Source organism: Notothenia rossii (genome assembly GCF_949606895.1).
Source record: "Notothenia rossii genome assembly, chromosome: 8".
Classification (NCBI taxonomy): domain Eukaryota; kingdom Metazoa; phylum Chordata; class Actinopteri; order Perciformes; family Nototheniidae; genus Notothenia; species Notothenia rossii.
Genome location: NC_136906.1, coordinates 64217392 through 64240074, shown reverse-complemented (window position 1 = coordinate 64240074; position 22683 = coordinate 64217392). Strand labels below are relative to the sequence as shown.

General features: G+C 39.5%; 2 protein-coding genes across 4 annotated transcripts; one reads left to right on the top strand and one right to left on the bottom strand.

The window, feature by feature from the left end:
* Window positions 1-1197: 1197 nt before the first annotated feature.
* On the top strand, window positions 1198-8913 carry LOC307016239 (usherin; the record flags this gene model as incomplete). The annotated part of the gene is made up of 7 exons (XM_079645277.1): window positions 1198-1205; window positions 3284-3390; window positions 4232-4392; window positions 5240-5347; window positions 5449-5520; window positions 5602-5775; window positions 6648-8913. 7 exons carry the CDS (start codon window positions 1198-1200, stop codon window positions 6735-6737), a joined length of 720 nt encoding a protein of 239 aa, XP_079501403.1. The 3' UTR covers window positions 6738-8913.
* Window positions 7398-21334, bottom strand: fez2b (fasciculation and elongation protein zeta 2b). 3 transcript variants are annotated; one of them, XM_079642758.1, is made up of 11 exons: window positions 20946-21334; window positions 16390-16498; window positions 15630-15746; window positions 14217-14358; window positions 13317-13444; window positions 12742-12891; window positions 12426-12506; window positions 11806-11881; window positions 11578-11643; window positions 10696-10723; window positions 7398-10294 (listed from the first exon to the last, which is right to left on the bottom strand). In XM_079642758.1, exons 1-10 carry the CDS (start codon window positions 21248-21250, stop codon window positions 10713-10715), a joined length of 1185 nt encoding a protein of 394 aa, XP_079498884.1. In that variant the 5' UTR covers window positions 21251-21334; the 3' UTR covers window positions 7398-10294; window positions 10696-10712. The 3 variants fall into 3 exon arrangements, with proteins under 3 accessions (XP_079498884.1, XP_079498883.1, XP_079498885.1); XM_079642757.1 differs by lacking the exon at window positions 10696-10723; XM_079642759.1 differs by lacking the exons at window positions 10696-10723; window positions 12426-12506 and having other exon boundaries at window positions 20946-21333.
* Between the last annotated feature and the right edge of the window lie 1349 nt (window positions 21335-22683).

Sequence of the window (22683 nt, the reverse complement as noted above, 5' to 3'; positions counted from 1 at the left end):
GGCACTGACACCAATCAACAGTTGTGCGTCGACTCGGCAGGGATCAAGGCACGTGAATACACTGACCAATCAGGGCAAGGCTTTTTAGGATAAAAAACTTAAAGAGACAGGGGCCAAAACTAAGCTTCTAGATTGAGGGTGAACACAGGTTTATTCAGACGGTATCAGAAAAAAAGGTGTTTTTTTAACAAAAAAAGCATTTCAAATTCAATTATCAACCCAAAAAATAGCTTGATATATCCCCTTTAATGTTCATGTTGTTACATACATGTTTTTAGTGTCCATTAATATGATAAATGATACATTTATGATGATTTTTATAAAATGACATACAAAGACAAATACAAGGGAACAAACTGCTATGGTTTATACACAGTGACAAATCAATGGCAGGTTTAGAACCGTTTGAATAAATATCTATCAAACAAATTAAGAAATATTGAGCTTGAAGGTTTATTCTGCACCTCAGAAAAATTAAATCTTAACTCAAGGTCCCCTTGCTAGATTTCTTCCATTGCTTTCAGCAGTATCTTGCTTGTTTATATGCTGCTTGCTGCTAGATCCAGTAGATGTTTCAAATCAAGTGTTTCAAATGTCTCTTACAACCAGGTTTTACAGCAATCATTTTGAAAATGTAATTGTAAATTATTGAGATGATGAGCAGCACTCTGCTTTTGTTAGACCGGGGATTAAAGAAGAAGATATTTTGTGGGATTACATGCTTTTTGATTGAGTTTGCAGTCGATAAAGGAAATATCAACTGGAGAGAGGTGCAGCCTTTAGGGGCAATCAGTCACGATTGGTTCTGTAACATGAAGCCTGTTATCTTATTTGTACGTTTAAGAAGAGGAGAGGAGACAATGAAGAATAAAAATGGATGATTGAATAGAAAGATAAACACAAATCCAAAGGGAACCCATTCGTCCTTCATCTGTCGGCAGAAAACAATGTCTTTATTTTCCTGTGGTTAAAACTCACAAAGATGTTTGAGCCGTCAGTAAGTGAGTTAGTGATCTTGAGTGATATATTCCTGCATGTCCCTCTTCTTAAATGAGTTAGTGTGTGTCTAGAGGCCGTGTCGCCCAGACACCTCGGTGATGGATGAGGCCCTGAGGATATGGGCTGTAAAAAAAGGCTGATTCTGGCACTCAAGGGTGAGATCATTTCCTCAATAAAAAAGCATTGTCCCGAATCATCATGGCAAGGTATGAATGCTGATTAGACTATGGGCAGCTTTTCTGTAAAAAATAAATCAAATGAGCAGTTAGTTAATGTGGGGGCCTCCGCTCATACCGAGTGCTGATGTCTGGACCTGGGGACCGATGGCTCAAAGATGAAAAAGAATGTTATATAATCACTTTGGAAACATTACGATGTAACGTATGCTCAAATTTGTTCTAAAGCAATGCTGGGTTTCACATACAACGCTTTTGTAATGGGCTACATTGTTTTAGGTCTTAGACAGCTAGGGGTGTCCAACATGTTTTCCATATACAGAAAAACATATGAAGGGCTGGGCCCCTCACTAGAGGTATAATGTCTCATAAGTTAAGTTATAAGTTAGCAAAATCAATCAAATGTAGGTAAAGTATTCTTCATACTCTGTTTTAAGAAACAGCCTACATCACAGCTTTCCATAGGATTATTTATTTTATTACAAAGGTGTTGCCATCTCATATCTTAAAACAGAAGCCTCAGATTGCTTATAATAAGGGGGAATAGAAAGGGTGTATTTCAAGCTTACAATGTTAATAAGTTATTGGGCTATTTTTTATGAACTAAGATTTGTTAGAAAAAAACTTTTTCAACTTAAATTGACTGAATTTATTTGAAAAGTGGGCTTATTGAAACATTAATACTATACTGTGTAGTATATGTTCGCATATATATTTAAGAATTATCACATAAGACAAGCACAAGTTTCATGTGTGGGCCTTATTCCACTACGATTTTCGAATTTGATGAGGGCCAATTCAAAATGGACAACGGGCTGCAGTTGGACCCCGGGCCGTAGTTTGGACACCCCTAGTCTAAAACATTACAATAATCTGCTTCAATGTGGCCTTACCATTACATTTGATTACCAATTAGCATTCTTTAAAATATGGCTGTCTTTTTTTTCTTTATATGAATACGCAAATATGTATTCATTTCAAAAGTGTTGTACTTCATGCCTATAGAAGAATCGAATACCAGACTAGTTTTGGTGTCTCTGCTGCCATTGACTCATAATGGGACACACAGCAGCTGCTTAGCGCCATCATGTGGTTATTCACCTCATTGCATATAGAAATAGATACAGAATGAAACACTAACACTATAAAAGTAGTTGTGTCTTACTCGTCCAGTATATATTAGACTGCTGCATCGATGTGGAGTCATAGGGTTACATAATATGGAAGCTATTAAGAGAAATTGAGACATATCAATAATAAAACTGCTGATTCATTCATAAAACATATCCACATGTGTTTGTTTCTTACTGTGATATTGTGATTTAAAATACCTGCAATACTCCATGATTATAGTCATTGACATATTATGTGAAAGACAATAAAGAACAGAACAAACATAATAATAAACTACTAAATAAAAGTGCCACATAAAAATGGAAACAAGTTGACTAGTTGAGTATTTTGCAGTGTAGAAAGAGCTGCTCAAGGTTGCACAGTATTTTCCCTCGAAAAAGATTAAGAAATGGATTCCATACTCTATTATATGTCTGTTAAATAAGTCTATGTTTTCTGAAATGTAATAAAGTAGGTTATTCTTTCAGGTAATTTCCTTTTATGCAACATGCTTTCATGAAATGTAATACCTACAGTGTTGTGTGACCTCACTGAGGAGTTCCTTTATTAATGTAAGACATCATTGACTCTGGGAATGTTAAGTGCTGTTACCTTCTTTTCAACATTAATCATACTGTAAGAAGTAAACACAAGACCCATAGGGCATTTATTCCTATAAGAAATTATATAGAAACTGCATCAGAGGGGTGGTATGGTTACGACCATTCTGCAGGTAAACTGACACCTGACACCTGGCTGTTGCCATGGCGCTGCTGAAAAAAAAGCAAAGGGAGTTCTGTCTCGAGAAGGACACACACTCCGTCTGTGCGAGACACTTTTTTCGAGCTCATATGTTTGAACCCTGTGCTCTCCAGGAAACACTCGCCTCAGGGAACAGGACATGGGGATGTTTGTCTAAAGTCTCTCCTGCCCTGTGTACGTTCAGCATGTGAACGCATCGTGGTGTGAATTGTGAAATATTGATGGGCTGACAGGTGGGATCCTAAACGCAACACAGGTCTTTGCTCTTCAGATCGATGTGTCACACAGCGAGGGGCTGCCAGCACCCCTTCATCAGGCCGAACCACGGACCTCAGTACTGGTGAGTCTCTGTGTGGACACATTTATTTATTTCCCATCAGCCCCTCCAAACTCTTACCTGTTTTTCTCCTTCTGTTCATAAGAATTCCGACTGTCTTGTTGGATGCAGGAATAGTTGCATTGTTATATTCATTATGTTGACTTCAGGGTATAACTCTATATGTTTAAGACTTAAGAGGTGTGAAGGAGTTGATACAAAGTGGCTGGAGTTAAGGAGTGTGTTGCAGCAGGGTAAAAACTAGGCCATGAGATCAAGTATGTCTCTGGTTACAGTGTTATCTCTTCTACAGCACATGTGATCGCCTTTCTATCTAACAGAGACTTGAGTGATGTATTCCTATCAAATGTGAACCCACGAGAAGTCTAAATACAAAACTTACAACCAGAATAAGAGACATTTAGCGGAGCAATGTATATGTTCTGCACCTTGGCAAGTTAAATATATTTTAACAAAAACTGTGTATAAAAAATATATGTCTGAATTTAGCCTCTAAAATGGTTTGACCAATTTGAAGCTAATGTAGCCTATTTGCAGGACTCGGGCTGTTCTACATTTGTTTGCTAATGGTTGATTGTTCATTTTGTAAGTAGCTTTGGATAACAATGTCTAAAGGATCCAGATACACCATTTATTTAAAATTAGCGATATGAAAATGGTCTTACAAATTTCATCTGGTTTTTAAAATAGCGTCAGGTAATAATCGTTATTCTGTAGTCCAGAAAAAGGACGTAGCATTGTTGTTAAATATATGCTAAAACTCCCTAATAGTTATATAATTGACATACTTTATTCTGGGTGTCATAATGTCTATCAAGATCCAAAATGTTTTGTTCCCCTTCAGATTCACGGAGCCTCACTCCTCCTGCAGGGGGAGGTGGAGGTGAGCGGGCGGAGGGGGGGCAGGGAGGACAGCCTCTGATCCGAGAGCTGTGGTTCATCGTGGTGATGGCAGCCGTTGCCCTGCTGCTGCTCGCCATCGTGCTGGGGGTCGCGCTCCATAAGGTAAGGGACCGTTAAGATGGTGAAGGTGGGGCACAGTTATGTACTGTTTAATCTGTAATCATATTTTATAAATGCTTATTTTGTTTGTAAACTCTTAACCTGTAAAGTAACTAAAGCTGTATGAATGCACTTTGGTAAAGATACAGTATAATATTTCCTCTGGAATGAAGTGGAGTAGAAGAAAGTAGTTTAACATTTAATTACTCAAGTAAAGTCAGTGGTGGGAAGTATTTTCTCAAGTAGTGTACCATTTTGACATACTTGCACTTTTCTGGAGTATTTCCATTTGATGTTACTTTGTGTTCCTCTACAATTCTGAGGTAAATATTGTACTTTTCTCCACTACATTTGTGTAGTACTTTTAGTTACTTAGTTAGATATAGATTAGAAAGAATGATCAATAATAGAATCAACACTTCAATAGGACTTCTCTATAAATAAATAGTACTATAAATAATAGGATTCACATGCTACCCTGCAGTAAATAAAGTAATTTAAATTAGTTCCATCTTTACCAGCTTGATAAACACTTTATTACATGAATAATTATAATCAAACAAATCATATATGATTGTGAAATGGGCCAATCAGCATAATGAGTACTTTTACTTTTGGTAATTTTAGTATATTTTGATGCCAATACTTTTGGAATCAGCCCTTTTACTTGAGTAACATTTAGTAAAAGTGCTACTTGTAAGAGTATTACTACACTCTGGTACTTCTACTTTTACTTACTGTACACAATCTGAGTACTTTTCCATCCTGGGAAAAAGTGGACAAAAACTCAATATTGTACTTGGTTTTTTTCTACCCTAAGTACAGGTCAGTATCTGTCTTTTCCCTGCAGGCCCTGAACAAGCCCCCCTTCACCAGAGAGAGACCCCCGCTGGTGTCCCTGCCCCTTCAGAAGAGGAGGAACCCCATAGCTGTTTATCCTGCCAGCAACTCTGTTTTTGTGAGGACACATTTATTTACTAATCCCTATTTACTATATAAAGAATGAACCTGCTTAATTTATTTATTTATGTATTATACATTTGCTATCTTTTTATTCAGTTTGACGCTGTGCCTGACACAGCAGGCTTCTCCAACAGTGTAACACTGAAAGGCTTCACCATGAAGTTAGAGGTAAAAATCATCACATATTAAAAAAAAGTGTACCCGCACACGTGCATGGCAGTAACAGCCCTCTCTCTCCGCTCCCAACAGGAAGTGCTGGAGGTTAAATGTGAGCCCATGGATGAGGAGGCACCTCAGGGTGAGCTGGGGATCCTCAGCGTGAACTCCCTGAGGCGCAGCGTCAGCCAGGTGATGGACGGGAAGTCCCTCACAGGGGACGACGACACGTGGGACCCAAACATATCCGGCCATGACAGTGGGATGGTGAGAGACCCCCAAACATTATTAAACTATGATATTATATCAGACAATGCTCCCACCACGGTCACATACAGAGTTAACTGTGTGCTGTTAATTCAGAGCATTTTCAAAACATGTTTTCCCAGCTGCACGCTAATGTACCAAAAAGGGGGAAATAGGGATTCTAGAAGTTAGAGTTATACAGTAAATATAAATGTTAGTGTAAATCTCTGCCAGTTGTGTCTCTCTTTGTCAAGATGGAACCAAGTAAACAAAAACAGCATTTGATCATAACATATCCAATGTGGAGTTAATCCACAGATGCTCCGGTTCAAATGAGACCAAACTTTTCTATAGGTATCAAAACAAAAGGCTATATTTGGCCTACAACAGGCTCCAAAAGGCTGGTTTTTAGCCTAGTTTATTGCCGGAAATTTCCAATGCAACTTGGCCATCAAAATATAATGAAAAATGTATGTAGCACATAAAATGGTATAGTTTAGTACACTAATTGTAAGTCGATTTGAGTCAGCTAAATTAAATGTAATGCCTTATCATGTAGAATGCCTTTTGTTACTGAAGCATGTGTTGATCAGTGGCTGGTTAAGAGGAGTCAGCAGTCAATGAAGGTATAAAAAAAGATAATAAAATATGCTTCTCAAAAAATGTGAATTAACGCAACCACAAGAGGTCCTTGAGCGTACAGTCATAAATGAGCATAACGAATATTAAGCTAATGGGTCAAGTAGTATGGGAGATTAGCTGTGGAGAGAGAGAGAAAGATACACATACACACAAATTATCTCTATAGTCTTTTGTCTTGCCAAAACAACTCCAAGTGACTTGAATTAAACTGCTGACTCATGTTTAAAAAGCTCTGTCCTTCTCCTTTGCAGTTCATGGACGATGAGGAATTTGTTGACACTGTCAAAGGTTTCAGCACGGTGAGGAAGGAGCACACCATGTTCACTGACACCAACCTGTGACCCGGGCTGACCTTTGACCCCTGACAGGACACAACCAGTCAAAGTGTCACTGTGCCTGCTAGATAGCTGTAAACGGTTCAGAATCCGGTTCAGACACAGTTCGAGGTGGAGTTCCTTTTCTCCGGAAATGAGAAATACAGATAAAAAAGACTCATGACAAATCACTGGAGTAACTGTGGCAACTGGGAGGAGAAAGGAAGCGAGGATGAGACAGTCCTGATATTTTAGAGCAAAGCTGGTCGAGAGGAAGCAGCTGCTTTTGCTGAGGATATAAACTGTGAGCACACATTAGGAAATAGAAAAACCAAAGATACTGTATATAGACGCAGAAGGACATTCTGTTTAAATCTATTTCAGATTGTTTGAAGGGGGACGTACTTATTTTACAGACACATTCATTTGCAAAAAGCTCTATTTTTTGGTTAGTGAAAAAGCAAAACATGTCTGTGAACCAGAGGAAACTTTAATTAATCAAAATGATTTATTATAATTATTTTTGATTAAAACTGTAACTGGGTTCATGTCACCATTGTCACTGTATCAGCTGATATTAAGCATTCCTTTATAGGATGAGAAAATGTTCCCTGAGATAATTTATAAAGGAATAATAAGAGAAGATTATCAACATTTTACACAAACACACAGTAAGCTGAAACCACACAGTGTTCACATATTCATTTATTTTTCAAATGAGTTGCAATGCAATGTGGGCACAAAACACTTGTACCAAAACTGAACATTTACATAATAAATTAATATACTGCAGTACCACATGAGACGGTAAACATAAAACCTCCAATCGGGGAATTATATTGCATTAAAACAAAAAGGATATGGTTTAATGTACAAAAATGTTTAGGCATTTACAAAGGCAGCCTTTTTTTTGTTGCTTGTTCTGTCGTGCATGTATAAATATAGATCTCTAAATTGTAGTTACACTGATATGTCCGCTAACAGATTTATGGCCTGAGATGGGATCCAGAGCCTCCAGTGACTTTCCATTTCGTTATAAAATTAAAGGTTATTTAAGCTTTTTAAAAGACAAGGATCAACAATTTTTTGTATAAATGCCCTTTTTCGATATCTTCTAAATAGTTTGAATTAATGCTTTATGCATTCAATTTTTGACATGCACTTGTCCCTTTAGTGTGATCGTTATACCTCTGTAAACAAATTAGCCATTCTTAGAAATGTGTGTGCAGCAGTAAAGTGCTTGTAGCACATGCTAGGGTAAAAATGTTTACAAAGCTGGGAACAGCAGAAACAACAGTCACATATAAATAGTTAAATATAGCACTGCAAGCTTTTGTTTTCTTTTACAAAAGATAAAAATGGACCCCTCGAATTTCAGCAACCGGTTGTGCACTCTTCCCAAATGTTTGCTAACTTTATCACACCCCTTCGTCATCTTCCTACACCATTTTCACCTGGAAGCATGCATGAGAAACATGCTTAAGAATGTTTAAACCAGTGAAGTAAATTCCTTTTTTCATAACAGTTTCACCTTTTCCTACGAAGTTTAGATGCGTTATCGTCGCTAAACTGCTACACCAAGTGGATGCTACTGAGCCGCTTAAATGCTAGTTACACCTCCCACTACTATCATTACTAAGCTTATTCTAGGACTAAATTAAGTGACAAATCACGACATTATCAACATCTGTAATGCTAACCTGGTTTAGTCAAGATAATTAACTCCACTGGCTCATCCAGGTATCATTTGTAGATGGAAGTGCAGCAGAGTCTAGCTAATATACCTGTTGCCAAAACATTACAAAGACTCAGGAATGTTAGTACCTTTCAGAGGAAGATTTTAAACTAGTAACACTGATAATCGTACCTGAGAGCTAGACTGGACCTGATGTTGACGCTGGGTGGTGCACCGGTAGTAGCTGGTTATCTGAACGTTAGCGTAGCGACACATACGCTGTGCTAGTCGGCGGTACGAGGTTTTAAAGGGGCGCTCCAGTGATTAAGTATTGCACTTTTCTAATGATGGTAGACTTGCAATAGACACAAAAATAAGAGCCTATAGATGTTATTAATGTTCTGACTTCTAGTCCGTACCATGTGCCGAGCTAAAACACTCACTGAATCCTACATTTCCCATAATGCAACTCTGTAGTGTTTTGGTTTAATTAATCTGTTGGTACACTGAGTTTGTAACAAAGTTACAGGCCCAAATCAAAATGAACCTGATGACATCACCATGACATCATTGGGTCATTTCCTTAGAAAAGCTACTCCTAAATGTAGACGACAAACTTTTAAACTGTTTTTACAGGGTGAGTAGTTCTCTGAATGAAACGTTTAAGGTGTAAAATCAGTGGAGTACCCCTTTAAGGCTGGTTTAATTCCTTGCGAAGACTTGCAGGGTAAACAGTTGGACGCATGACAACAACCCTATATGTTTTGGCACTGCTAGCTAACGCTAATCTAGCGAGACGTACTCTTCATAAATTCACCAAATATTCCACTACTACATGACCAGATCACTGATAGACTAAAGTGCTACCACAACAGTTAAAGGGTTAACAGTCAGAGAAAACCCACTTATAACAGAAGATTAACTACACAATTATCAAACCCAATTTTAACAACACTATTTACCTAAATGATACGTTTTCTACTTATGCGAACATTTTATACGAGGTATTTTTTAGACGCATTGTTATGACGACTTTCTGGGGAAGTGATAAAGTTGTTGGGGGGGAGGTCGCTACTCGAGGGCTCAGAGATCAATGGACAGCATTTACAAAATGGTGTTGCTGTGTGGTCACAAAAGGTGGAAAGTCCCTAATCTCACCTTAAAAACAATTCCATCTCCAAAAATATGATTTACAAGTTTGCTCATCCAGCTATTACTTTCTCACGTCGTTTTACCTTTTTTTCAATCTTTCAAAAAATAAAAGTTCCTAAAAACTGTGCAATTTCTCTTAATCGTATACAAAATATTTCATTTTTAACATTCCAAAAGCCAAAATTGAGCTTTAACAGAAAACCAACATGCAAAAGACCAGTTAAATCACGAGTTTGGATTTTAAATTAAAGGGTATGCTTAACCCCGACATTATGCAGTCAATCAGCCATTTTGCCAGAATTTGTATTCCCCCAATGCCTAAGATGATCCAAATGCGTTTCATAAAACAGACGGATTGGACTGCTTTTCCCTTAAAGACAAAGCCCAGAGATTACAATACACCTGACCCTTCTCCATTCAAGTGCCACGGGCCAATAAGGAAGTGACTAATAATACTGATTGCTGGCATTCATAGACAAGTCAGCATGCAGTCCGGATATACAGGGTCCTAGCACTGATTAAGAATGAAAATAACTATACAGAGTGAGGAGTTATATCTAGAGTTAAAATCTTAGGAAAAACAAAGGTGGCAGAGAAAAAAACAGAAATGCCACAAGGAAAGAAAGTCTATGTGTTGGAAAAACATGGAGGAAAGACATATTTTGTATCCATTATCTTCGAGATTAGCAGAACCTCCTTCTGATGGTCCTACGGATGGTTCTGGAAACAGGAAGCTGGCTTTACGTGGGACAAAGCACTGCGGAGACAAGAAGAGATGTGCTTAAAGTTAAGGCTGTTTTGATTCGCTCATGAAGGAGAGCTGTTAATGATGGAAGAGCAACTACCACGGAGAGGAAATGTGGGGTGAGAGAAGAGGAAGAAAAACAGGTGAGGAGCAGACAGCTGCCGCTACAAGCTCGCAGAAAACGGAGGAATTTAGGTGCATGAGTGTTTTCACGTGTTTCAGGGGAGGTGTAATGCAGCCACAGCACGATAGGCACTACAGCGAAGAGTGAGTGGGGGAGAGCGGCTGTTTTTGAAGGGGGGGGGGAGAGTGAAGCTACGAAGATGGACTGAGAGAAAAAGAGAAAAAAGGGGGCTCTGAAGAAGAAGACTGGAGGTGAGAAACTGTGTTAGTTGTGTCAGTGCCTCACAAACCTCAGGTTCCACTGCTCTCATACCAGAGCTACCCAGAAGACAATGCAGCACAGACGAAAGACAAGGAAGGTACAGGTCAAAAGTGAAGGGTGGCAAGAAAAGCATTTCCCCCACCTTCCCGATTACTATCGCTTGTGTAGAGTGCTACTTTTCTACCGCGCATCCTGGTTTATTATACTGTTGACTTCCCTAGAAATAGAACATGTTGTACTTCCTCTTTCAAGCAAGATGTCAAGTGGAACCACCTCTTAACTCTCTCTAAAGTCACATTTGGGACGTGTTTTCTATGGATGTCTTGAAGGGCATTGACTCAGGAATACGTGACAAAGTAGTTTAACCAGGATGATTTTTTTGGAGTTTTGAAAATTGGAGGAGAGAAAGAAATTAAATGTGTGTGTTGTTGTAATACATATGTTGTCCACAAGGGGTTCAAGGGCACCACAACCCGATGGACTAAAAGCATTCACGTTTTCTTCCACCTGAGATTTAATTACTCTATACAGTCTAAAGACAAGGAATGCACATTGATATGGTTTAAATACATTTGCTAACATGCTAACACACAATATATGTAACGAGTTTAGCGGAGAGTTATGAGAATATGATGCTAGCTAAACCTTTTTTCCACCTGTTGTTAAGTCATACCCACAAAACAGAGAACTATTTAGATCCGATTTAGAAAATGGAGCACCAGAGTTTGGTGTGTTTGTTATAGTAATACTTATGCCCGGAATTGTCTTGCCCCTTAGGGCTTCAGTACTTTTCATTGCTTTGAGTTTTTTTTTTACATTGCTCCACCTTGATATTAGTGAAAACCCCTCACATTGATATCAAACGTGTGAGGAAGCAGTTCAAGCTAATAGAGGACGGCTGTGTGTTTACCTTTGAGGATGTAGTCTGTTAGCAGAGCTGGGACCTTCTCGCTGTCATCCCTCATGGCGTGGAGAACTAGGAAAGACAAAGGAGCACATTACATATAGAAAACATTAAAAAGTGTCGAGGCAAAACGAAGAAAAGTTGCTTTAAAAAACAGCTGCAGAGATTATAGCAACTCCTTTCATCAGGTTCCAGTAGGTGTGTTTTTTATTGTGAGGGTGTTGATATACTCACTCTTTGTGAGGATCTGAAGGTCATCTACCGGAGGGGAGCCGGCTTTCTTCTCATAGGGGATTACTGTGGTTAGGTACTGAAAGAGAGGAGAGTGTAAGGCACAACAAATACATGCATGTTACCCATGCAGGTCGAGCATTTGAATAAAAATGAATTATTGCCCTTTGTTAGGAAGATAGTGTTAAAAAAGGATTTCAATTTCATGAATGTATGAACAGATGATAGGTAAGCCCCTTATAGATAGGCCTGTATTTAACTGGCAGCTGGTTTCAATATTGCAGACTAAATGTTTACTTAAAAGAAAGCAGTAATTATGCAACAGTGTTCTCTCTGCTTAAAACAGGAACAAGAAGGCAACACAATAACATTTGTAAAATGTACAAAACAATAAAAAAATTGTAACATAATGAATCAAGGACAAGTGATGGAGAGAAATCAAGATATAAAGAACAAAGCATGACTGCAATAAAGAGAGCATAAAATCAACCAAAAACAGAAAAACAAATGGCCGACATGACACCAAAACACCAGCAGTAGCAGTGGAGAAGGACACATGCAAGTGGTAAAAATAAAAAGACAAAGAAAGAAGCATGAGCTGGATAAAGAAAGAGCAGGGGCACCTGTTTGTCCCCTCCTGTGGGGCCAAAAGTTTGACGGAGGCCATTTTGAATGACATTGGAGAGTCCCTCCAGAGTGAGGTTCTACAAGGAGCGAGAGGAAGGAAAAAGAGAGTAAAGAGGTTTCTATTTGAAGCGAAAGGAAGGAAAAGGTTTAAGAGAAGCCCACGGTGTGAAAGCACCATGCAAACTGCAGAGTCATGCATCGAGCGTTTCTGCTCCTACTTTGAAGAAGTGTGTGTCTGCTTCACTCATCGTCATTATAATGATGCATTCGGGGCAAAATGTTTTGTCCTTTCCGTGTCCCCACATGACTCACCGTGCCCGGTATGTGCGTGCTGGCGGTCCTCCGGCCGTTGGGCCCAGTTGTCGTCGTGCTTCGGATTTTCTTCTTCTTCCGCAGCAGGTCGCGGTGCTCCTTCTGTCGGTTCTGCACGTCGATCAGCAGCGAGATGAAGCTGTTCTTCACCTGGTTTAATAGACAGAACGTTCTTTTTAATTTATGCTGGTTTTCAGGATCAAACGACAATACAAGATTCCCCACCCTCTTTATGCAACACTTAAAAAGAAACCTATTTTTATCTGCTGTTAAAAATACCCAGCGACAGTCACGTCATAAAGCAAAAAGAAGTGAGATTCACTGACCTCGCTCCGGTGTACTGTGAGCAATGCGCTCTGTTTCAACAGATGTTCAAATCGCTGTTCTCTTCGAAATAGAACTAGCATTTTGGAGCTTACGACCAAAAACGACTGGAATTGTCTGACTGATTCTGAGTGCTGTTAATGATTTTCTGACTGGTTCTTAGCTTTGACTAGACTCCAGATGCAGTTAATGTTGTTGCCTGGTTGTGGTTTGAGAAGGAAAGTATTAAAAGAGGATTCAAATCAAAGTACCTCCTTTTCATAGTCCAGTTCGTCTCGCAGGGCCAGAGCCTGGATCAGCTCTTCACTGTAGCGGCGGATGGCCGTCTCCACTTCCTCCAGAGTCTCGGTCAGCTCGGACACAGACAGCTGACGCAGGCCTGAGGAGGAGGAGGAAGAGGAGGAGGTCAGCATGAGAGGATGGAGAGGGGTGTGATAGTTACTTTGATTGGAACACAGGATATCATTTTAATGTTGTTTTTCACATCAGTATATTTTCACTATTTATATTGAACTACTCTTTTTACCGCTATTCACAACCTATTTTTCCCTCTCTGCTCTGTGGGAAAAGGCTGCAATTCAGTTGAGTGTTCACCTCATTTTTGTGATATTCGTTCATGACTTTTTTTAAATGAGAAAATAAGAATAATAAATAATAATTTCGTTTTTTTGCATTTGCTGTCGATGATTAATGGTGTAAATTGGGGGGCTGGAGGGTAAGTCACTCCAGGCATGAGTAATCAGCTCCGTGTAAATATTGTGAATGCACTTAATGATACTGATTATGTCTGATTAGTTAACACATAACATATTGTAGTTCGATTATGCAAATATATCTGAAACTAAATCTATAGCCTTGAGGGTGCAGCTGCTCCGTCTACAGCTGTCTGGCATCAGAAATACTTTTTCAAGCCAAATAAACGCTGTTGATTACATAACAAGTAGAAATAACCTAATTGCTGTTTGCTTTTGTTACACATTACGTAAGAATATGTGTGTGGCTGTTTCTTCGTGTTCCAGACAGTGCGACCCATTACACTTCACTGAGTGATTTAGAATACAGTGAGATGGCAGCAGAGAGTGAAAAAGCACAGCTGAGAGGACAACAAGCTTGATTTTCTTATCGAAGATCAACGCGGCGGGGGCACTCACGGTCCTCGTAGCTGGTGTTGGAGCCGGAGCGCTTCAGGCAGTGGAAGTCCTGAGAGAGCATGGAGAGGTCGGACTGGGAGGGGCTCTCATCGTCCTCGGGGTCCGGAGACTCCTGCATCATCTCCTCGATCTCCTCTATCACCTAAACAACACATGTTAGATATTTAACTTCAATGTGTGATTTAGTGTGTCTGTGTTTTATTTAGTGTTGGTCTGTCTGGAAAGAGAGGATGAGGGATTGTCATTTACTAGGAGCAGTTCACAGCTTGAAACCTTTTGTAGAGGCTAAGCCAACGCTTTAAGCCTCTGAGGATCCGCTTGGTGGGTGTAATTGACGCACACAATAATTGACGCCGAATAAAAGTCAGTTCGAAACAGTCCATTTATTTCCCTTTTTTACTGGTTTCTTTGTTTCATTCACCACACGATATTTATGGTTTACACAATACCTTTTGCTTTGTTTGTAATCCCGTGTTTGTGTGTGTGCTCTCCGTGTGTTGTCCGTGTGTGTTCTCCGTGTGTGTTCAAAAACTGTATGGGTCTTCCGGCGGAACCTCTCACCAACAAACATAGGTTCCTACCTTTATAGCCACAGTTAATTGGCTCCTACAACTGTGTTGTGTGTTTTTTAAGGATGTTCCAGTGTGACCTGCATATCTCGCCAAATCTAATGTTTGTGTACACTGGTAGTCAAGGCTGTTTGTGGTCGTAAAGAAAGGGGTCAAATGACCTGGCCAAGACAAATCCCGGTAAGAAACATTGTGATTGATTTAACCAAATAAGTGAGGCGGATATGTGTGTGTGTCATCATTTTAAAATCTCACTGTTTCCCCCTGTATAAATATAATACAATAGTTTTCTAATTAAAAAGGGGACAGCAGCATTAAAGAAAAAGAAGGTCATTTTTGTGGTTTTAAAGGTCTCCTATTATACTATTTTTAGGCATATTTTATAGGTCTCAGATATATTAAAAAACATGTCTATGAAGCATTTTGCTTAAAATACCAAACAGATCACTGTTCTAGCCATGCCTCATATCCCTCTATTTCAGCCCTGTTAGAGAAGTGCTGATTCTGGGTCTGGAGATTTATAAAAAAAAGAAATTAAAAAAAAGTAACGTCTTCATGACCGTAGCAAATCTGGATCAGCTCTGTTGTACCCCCGTTCTTTTAGATTTGGGTATCGAGGGAAAGAGAGAGGGTTTTGTTTTCTGACACTTTGGGGACATATATTTATTTATAAAATACACCTAAAGTGCATTGTGCATGATAGGGGACCAACACTGGAGTCGTGTGGTTTTGAAGTGTGATTATTGTGGAAGTCGCCTCAAAAGCGCTGAATCCTTATGATTTGTTTCTAGTTAAAGTCTCCAAAGGAAGTGAATATTACTACACTGCTTGTGTGTCAAGTCACCTGTTCGGCCGTGTAGAGCGGCTCGTCGCTGATGCAGGAGACGATGATGGAGTGCATGTCCATCTGCTCCCTGAGCTCCTCGTCGTCAGACAGGTCCAGAGACTGGTTGTCCAACTTCTGTTCGATGGGAGATGGGGGAGGCAGTGGAGGGATTTGAGGGGGAGGGACCGAAAGTGAGTGGGAATTGGATGAGACAACAAACAGGTGGTTAAGCAGATTGAAGCAAACTGATTACATGTAAGGCTCTTCTTCTGCGAGGTTCAGGAACAGTGCAGGATTATGGAAATGTAGCCGGTTTACTGGCAATTACTGTGTCAGGGATTCACAAGGATGAACATTTGGACGTAAAATACTAATTTGGTGGCCTCTGGCACTTTTTAATGCCTCCAATCCATCCTATATTCTGATCTTAATTATCGCATGTTTCATAAGCTTGCCTACCTGATTGGAACAAGTGAGTTAATGTAAAGCAGGAGAACAACTTCAAACTTAAACCCGGGATAAAATGTGTGACGTGGCACTTTTTCTCCATCATCGTGCTGACGCTGTTTTGACGCAGAGGCTGGTTGTTGTAAAATATAATGTTAATAAACTCAAAGCATAATAAAATATATATTGTATTAACGTGGACTCAAATGAGCAGTCAGTGCGAACGCAAGCTTCTGCTGTGTCACAGTGAAGGACTGTGTGTGTGTGTGTGTGTGTGTGTGTGTGTGTGTGTGTGTGTGTGTGTGTGTGTGCGTGCGTGTGCGTGTGTTACCTCGTGCTCAGTGATGTTGAGGGTGGGCAGGTGTAGTGAGCGAGTGTGTGATGTCTTCCAGTCCACCGCCATCACATTGCCATAATTATCTGTCAGAGCGTTCCACACCCTGGAGGAAAGAAAGAGGGGTTCAAGATCTCATGGATTTGTTTTTGTATTTATTTAACCAGAAGTCTCATTGAGATTACACAGAGCTGCCTGCTTCCCGGTCACTAAGATTCACTTTAAAGGGGACCTATCATGCAAAATGCACTTTTGTACGTTTTTTATACATGAATATGTGTCCCCGGTGTGTCAGGGGACTCACCAAGCGTCAGAAAACACAACCCTCTCTTTTCCGCCATACCAAAATCTCTAAAAACGGGGCTGCAACGGATCCTATACAGACTGATACACATTTGAAATATCTCTGACGTCAGAAACAAGGAGCTCCGCCTATATGGGCAACTCTCCACCTATCAGGGGAATGAGAGGTTGCCGTGGCATGGTAACAGCATGGTAACATGACGCTCGTGCCCTCCTTTGCAGGGGGGCGTGGTCAGCTGCAGCTCATTTGCCACAGAATCAGCCCTTGCAAAAACAGGGCTGGAATACAGCAAATAGAGCGAAATGAGGCATGGCTAAAATGCATGATCTGTTTGGTATTTTGAAAAAAAAAATTCACAGACATGTTTTATATAGGTATGGCCCTACAATATAGTATTCAAATATAGCATGATAGGTCCACTTTAAATCTCGTAAGAAGGACCAGCTCCCTGAGTTTCAGTTCCTCCTGCAGCTGGTTTTAAGCAAATGGAGCAGAATAACTAAAAGCCCATTTCCCCAGATCAGTTAGTAACTAAAGTCCTCGGAGCGATGCCACTGAGTTTTGGAACTACTAGGAGAGGAGAAGAGTAAACAGTACAAGAAGTGAAAGGTGGAAAATAAGAGGTTCTAACTCAGTAAATAAGACAAACCCTGTTTCCTTCTCTATTTTAATGTGACACAGCATTACTTGGCAGCTCTCCGACCGCCCCCTCACCACTTCACTGAGTGTGACGCCTGAAACCACTGACGAATGTAACAACTCATTAATCACACGACATCTTCTCCCCGGTAAACATTCCCCTGGTGAGAGAGATTGACGCAAATACGGTAGATCCGACCTCAGAGCAAAAGGTCAGCTGCGTTTGTCGGTAATCCATATGGGATACGTTCTGTCAGAGCCGTGTTTCACATCATTACAGTCGTTTAGCCAGTAGAATTGGCTGATGTAGAAACAGTGTCATCACCACACAGACTGGTGATGGTTTGCAGTACATGCACGCTGGCAGAGACGCTATCAGAGCAGATGGTGGCGCTGAGAGTGTAAAACAAACATGTTTACTGTTGATCCTTCATCTTTCTTAAAAGAAATACTGCTTACCAAATTTAAGGGATCAAAAATGAATGGAAAATCATCCAGTGGATGTTAAGTTCTACACATTTAACCCGACATGTGCTTTAATAAGGGCGTAATCCTGTTTTAGCTGCACTGCATTGGCTCCCAGTTTCTTTTAGAATAGATGTTTTAATTATTTTTACTGGTTAATAAAAGCCATAATGGTTTGGCACCCTCATATCTCACCGAGTCACTCGTTTTATGTCCTAGTGGACATTATTAAATGACACATCTTTTTTAATTAGCAACACCCCACTTTTAAATGGTCTTCTATTCTTTATTATTTACTTAATTTTATATTGTTTTATTCATTTTAAAGGTTTTTACTTATCTTGTATAACAGTTGTATTAGAGAACTATCTTTTTAAGTTGGTCTCTTAAATGGTTTAATCATTTAACCTCAATTATAAATATAATTACATTTAATTGTGTATATATATGTTTATTTGATCTGTTTCATAGGTTTTTATATTTAGTCGTATCGATTCATTTCAATGAGGAATCGTGATACATTTTACATCCTTGTGTCTTAACCCTGTTAAAATACTATTTGATGTTCTTATTCTGCATGTTTTCAAAAAGGTCTTAACATCTGATCTGAAGGGAATTTCATGTTTGTTTTCATTTGCGATCCGTGCCATTTTGTGTAGCACTTTGATCTGCCTGTATGAAAAGTGCCATCTAAATAAAGCTTTATTAAATAAATCTGCCCCTTCATGTGGTCTCCTTTAGAAACAAACCTAACAATTGTGACATTCTGCATGTTTTCAACTTCTCTGACAAAAAAATTAAAGTTGTATAGAAATGAAAAGCCCCCATACTCATATTTTTATCGCTGGCCCTGAGTGCTGCGAGCAGAATGAGGATGGATGCTGTGATCCGATGTGTCACAGTGGCTTTGCATCGCCATAGTATTTACATAACTCGCATGTTTCCCCCTGAAGTGTTCCTGCACAGCTTGGGGAGTGGGGGGGGGGGGTTCTAAATAGGGCAAAGGCTGGCAGGAAATGTTTTTTGTACCTCAAGCGATGACACTGTGTCGGCCAAATACACAATAAGCTTCCCTTTCACTGAGAGCGTTTACATCCAGAAACAAGGTCATTCTCCATTTTCATGTCTCTACTTCAATGCTGCCAATTTGTTTGAATTACTTGCTCGGATATACTTGTGTGGATGCTGTGTTATCTCAGACACTCCACATGCACGACTTGGCTTTGAAATACAAACACAACTGTCTCTCAAACCCACACACATTTCCTCCTTGTCATCCCCGTTGCTCGTCTCTTCCTCAGTCTTTCTGGAACACTTATTAAGCGCCTGGGCACGTCCTGAAAAAGTGCAGTGATCCAGAAAAGACTCTCGCAGAGCTTGGCGCTGCTCTTTGGGCTTCACCGGGCTCCTGTCCAATTATTCTAGTCCCTTTCCTTCCTCTGTCTCTCTAGCAACAACAGCCCTCAATGCTTCTTTCTTCCTTTGTCCGTCCAGCACTCCTTCATCCCCCTAAACATTTAAAGCGAGACTGACACAGCTCTTTGCTGAGAGAAGCTCTCCACTACTGTATTTATGTCACGGTGCATAATGTGTTTGGCAAAGTTGCAGTTAAGTTTCAAAATGTCCTAAGGAAAAAGCCAGTGTTCGCTGAGTGACCCGCTGATATCTGTTACACAACAGGCTATATATTTCTCTATTAAAAGCTTTGAAATCACTTACATGATACATAAAAGGATTACTTGATTGACCAGAACACACTTTTGATAATAGTTATGATTTTTAAGATGACTTTTCAAGCAAAACTAACTCAAATGTATGAATGACATGCTGCTTTCTTTGTTAAAAAAAACAACAAGCAACCGGATGATGTCACCAAGGCTGATTTAAAATACCAATTGTAAAAATAATCAGGGGGTTATAATATTCATTTAATTTGTACTAAAAATAGTGAAACATTCCCCCCTTGGTGTGAATGTCAAAAGAAAATATGTGGAATTTCTGCTGGATAAATGACTGAAATAATGAATCGATTATCAAAATATATGCATTTTCTATCACTTAAAATTCCAAAAAAACACAACAGCTAAAAACGGTTACTTTTGTATGATTACGTGATAATATGTTGGCTTCTGCAGACTGCCATCATTATGTTGTCAAAATCTTACACTGCTTTTCATCCCAGTTAATTTAAAAGGACATGTAAGCAAAGTTCTCACTAAATGATGGTAGTCATTTTTCTGTCTACGGTGATAGAGTCACAAACTTGATATTCAAATTGTGGTTGAGAAAGATCCTGTATTCGTGTCACATTTGAACAGCTATTTGCATGCACGACTTCCCTTTTAGTAGGAAAATACATTATGTGAAATAACTGTATGAGAATGTTGCAATATAATATGTAGAAGAAGGCAGAATAGAGGGAGATCTGTGCAGCCCACACAGCTCTGTAGTCACAGTGCAGCCCTGCTGGTGTGGGATTGGTGTGACTAGCTGCTGGGAAGTAATAACATGTTGTCATTGTGAGTGTGTAGTTGTGACATTTGAGCATCTATGAGATCTAACTCCTGCTGAGGGCTTCATACTGAGATAACAAGGGCTGCTGCTGACAGTGGAACCTCTCAGACAGTAACAAATACATGTATGAAATAACATGACACATCTTTTACAGTAAGATAGGAGGGGAGGGGGTCCTGAAACTCAAGTCTAAAGAATTTGTTTCATATGATCAAGGTTATTTGATTACATGATCAACAGTGAGCAGATGACTAAAGCAATTCACTTAATATATGCTTTGTTGACCAGGTTTATAGTTAATATTAACCTATCTAGCATCAAATAAATTGCTGGTAACGTGGCAGGACATCCCCTAAATGACCGATCAGTTAAAATACCTTAATACATTTGTACCCTATTGCAGCTTCTCCAGTTGTGGATTTCAACTTAAAAGCAACTGTCTTAGTTAGTATGACACGTCAGAAAAGTGTATTATCGCATCGAAAACAAGCTCTAGGTCGTTGACCAAACTTTGGACGGCACTGATTGCAGCTAAGCTAACAACGCTATGTGAGCCTGCTGATGCTAACATGGCTAGCTAGAGATTAAAAGTTAACGTAAATATTAAACCCCACATAAAACAAACACTCACTCATCGTCTTTCAGGTAGTTATCCTCTGTGATGGGTTTAATGGGCGCTATGTTTTCCGTCGCTGTGTTGTAGTTTCGGAAACACACTGTCAGCTTCTCGTCGAAGTCTTGGACCAGATCCTCCATCGATTTGAAGCTGCAGATCTCCCCGGAAAAACTGTTGTCCAGGTCTGAGAAATCGTCTAGGCCCGACGGCTCGCCTACGTTGGAGTTCAGCTGGTCCAGCTGCTCGGCGGACGCTGAGGCCGGCTTGAACTCATTGAAATCCTGCCAGTCCTCATCGAAGTGGGCTAACGGCGCCGCCATGACTACCGTAGGAGCTCGGTTGACAGCCAGCTAGACCCCCTCGATGGTGCTCCGTTCTCGGCTTTGAGACACTGGACTAGACGGGGAGGCGAAGGGAGAGAGCGGAGGGGGCGGGTCAGATTGACGTCAGCCGTACGCTCCTCCCACTCAGAGGTAGCAAAACAAACCCATGTTAGCATGTTAGCAGGGTTTCTATCATACTGTATGTATTAGCAACATCAAATGGAATGTAAAACTAAGTACATTTAATCAAGTATTGCACTTAAGTATTTATTCTTCTGCCTCTACATTTTAAAAAACAATATTGTAATTTTCAGTCTACAACAACACATCTTTAGCTACTAGTTTGTCTTCTTTAAAGAGTCAAATTATCCTCTTATACAAATGTATAATTATAGGTTAAGGGAATAGCAGCAGATAATAAAATAGTTGAAGTTAGTAAAACAATTATGTCCACTATTATATGTTTTGAAATGCACATCTTTTTAAAATATTTATTGTTGGTAGACTATAGGCCTATTGCCGTGCATTGTGCACATTTTGACTTTAACTTATCTGTTAGAATAAATATTTTTATTTTTTTTATTATGTTTTATTCTCAAATAAAGTGCTGTTATCGAATCCAATTTGAAATACACCATTTTACATAATGGTACTTTTACTTTAGATACTTTAAGTACATTTCGATGCCAACACCTTTGTACTTTTAAGTAACATAGCAAAATACTTTTGTCTTCCTTTTTGGCTTTATTAGTTCAGGGTTTAATTCCTTTATTTATCCATTAATTATATAACTATTGTCTCTTATTTCCAGTAAGTTTACTATAGGCTATGCCTAAGTATGTTTTGTATGTACGTTTATTTTTGTTTTTACTTTGACCACAAGGTGGCACAATGTCACTGGTGACCCCTTGCTAGCACCCATGCCCTTTGCCACTTCTTCCTAAAGTTAATGTTTTGTGTAGTAATGCATGGCCAACAACAAGACTTACTCAAAATAACGTCACTTTATTGGCAAATGTTCTTGTTATTCCTAATGGCATCATAGATTACCTCTTACCAGATTTGCAGGCTCCAGAAAATGCTTTAAAGACATTTAGAAATAAATGACTGAATACAAAGTAGAATTTTAACAGAAATGAAATCCAATTTTTCTTGGAGCCTTGGACACATGCTTTGACAAAAGCATTGATTCATGATTTCTGTATTGAAGGGGTGTGAGAGATGGTTTTCTGCATGTCTGAAACTTTGTTCTTGGGGCCTTCACAATTTCCTGCCCCATCAAACTTCCATGGGCCTTTTTTTCAAAACCCTGAATGCTTTATTGAAAATATGCATACATAACACTTTTCCTACACAACAATACAAAACATTACAATCACTTTAGTAAATAACACATTGAACGCAAAGCCACACATCGCCCATTTCCTCTA

What these genes read in the sequence shown, in the direction of transcription:
- fez2b (XM_079642757.1), bottom strand. Translation starts at nt 21,250, where the DNA reads ATGGCGGCGCCGTTAGCCCACTTCGATGAGGACTGGCAGGATTTCAAT. An exon ending in TCAACATCACTGAGCACGAG is followed by an intron (nt 15,747 to 16,389) that starts GTAACACACGCA and finishes CCCATCGAACAG; the next exon opens with AAGTTGGACAACCAGTCTCT. An exon ending in CGCTCTACACGGCCGAACAG is followed by an intron (nt 14,359 to 15,629) that starts GTGACTTGACAC and finishes TGTGTTGTTTAG; the next exon opens with GTGATAGAGGAGATCGAGGA.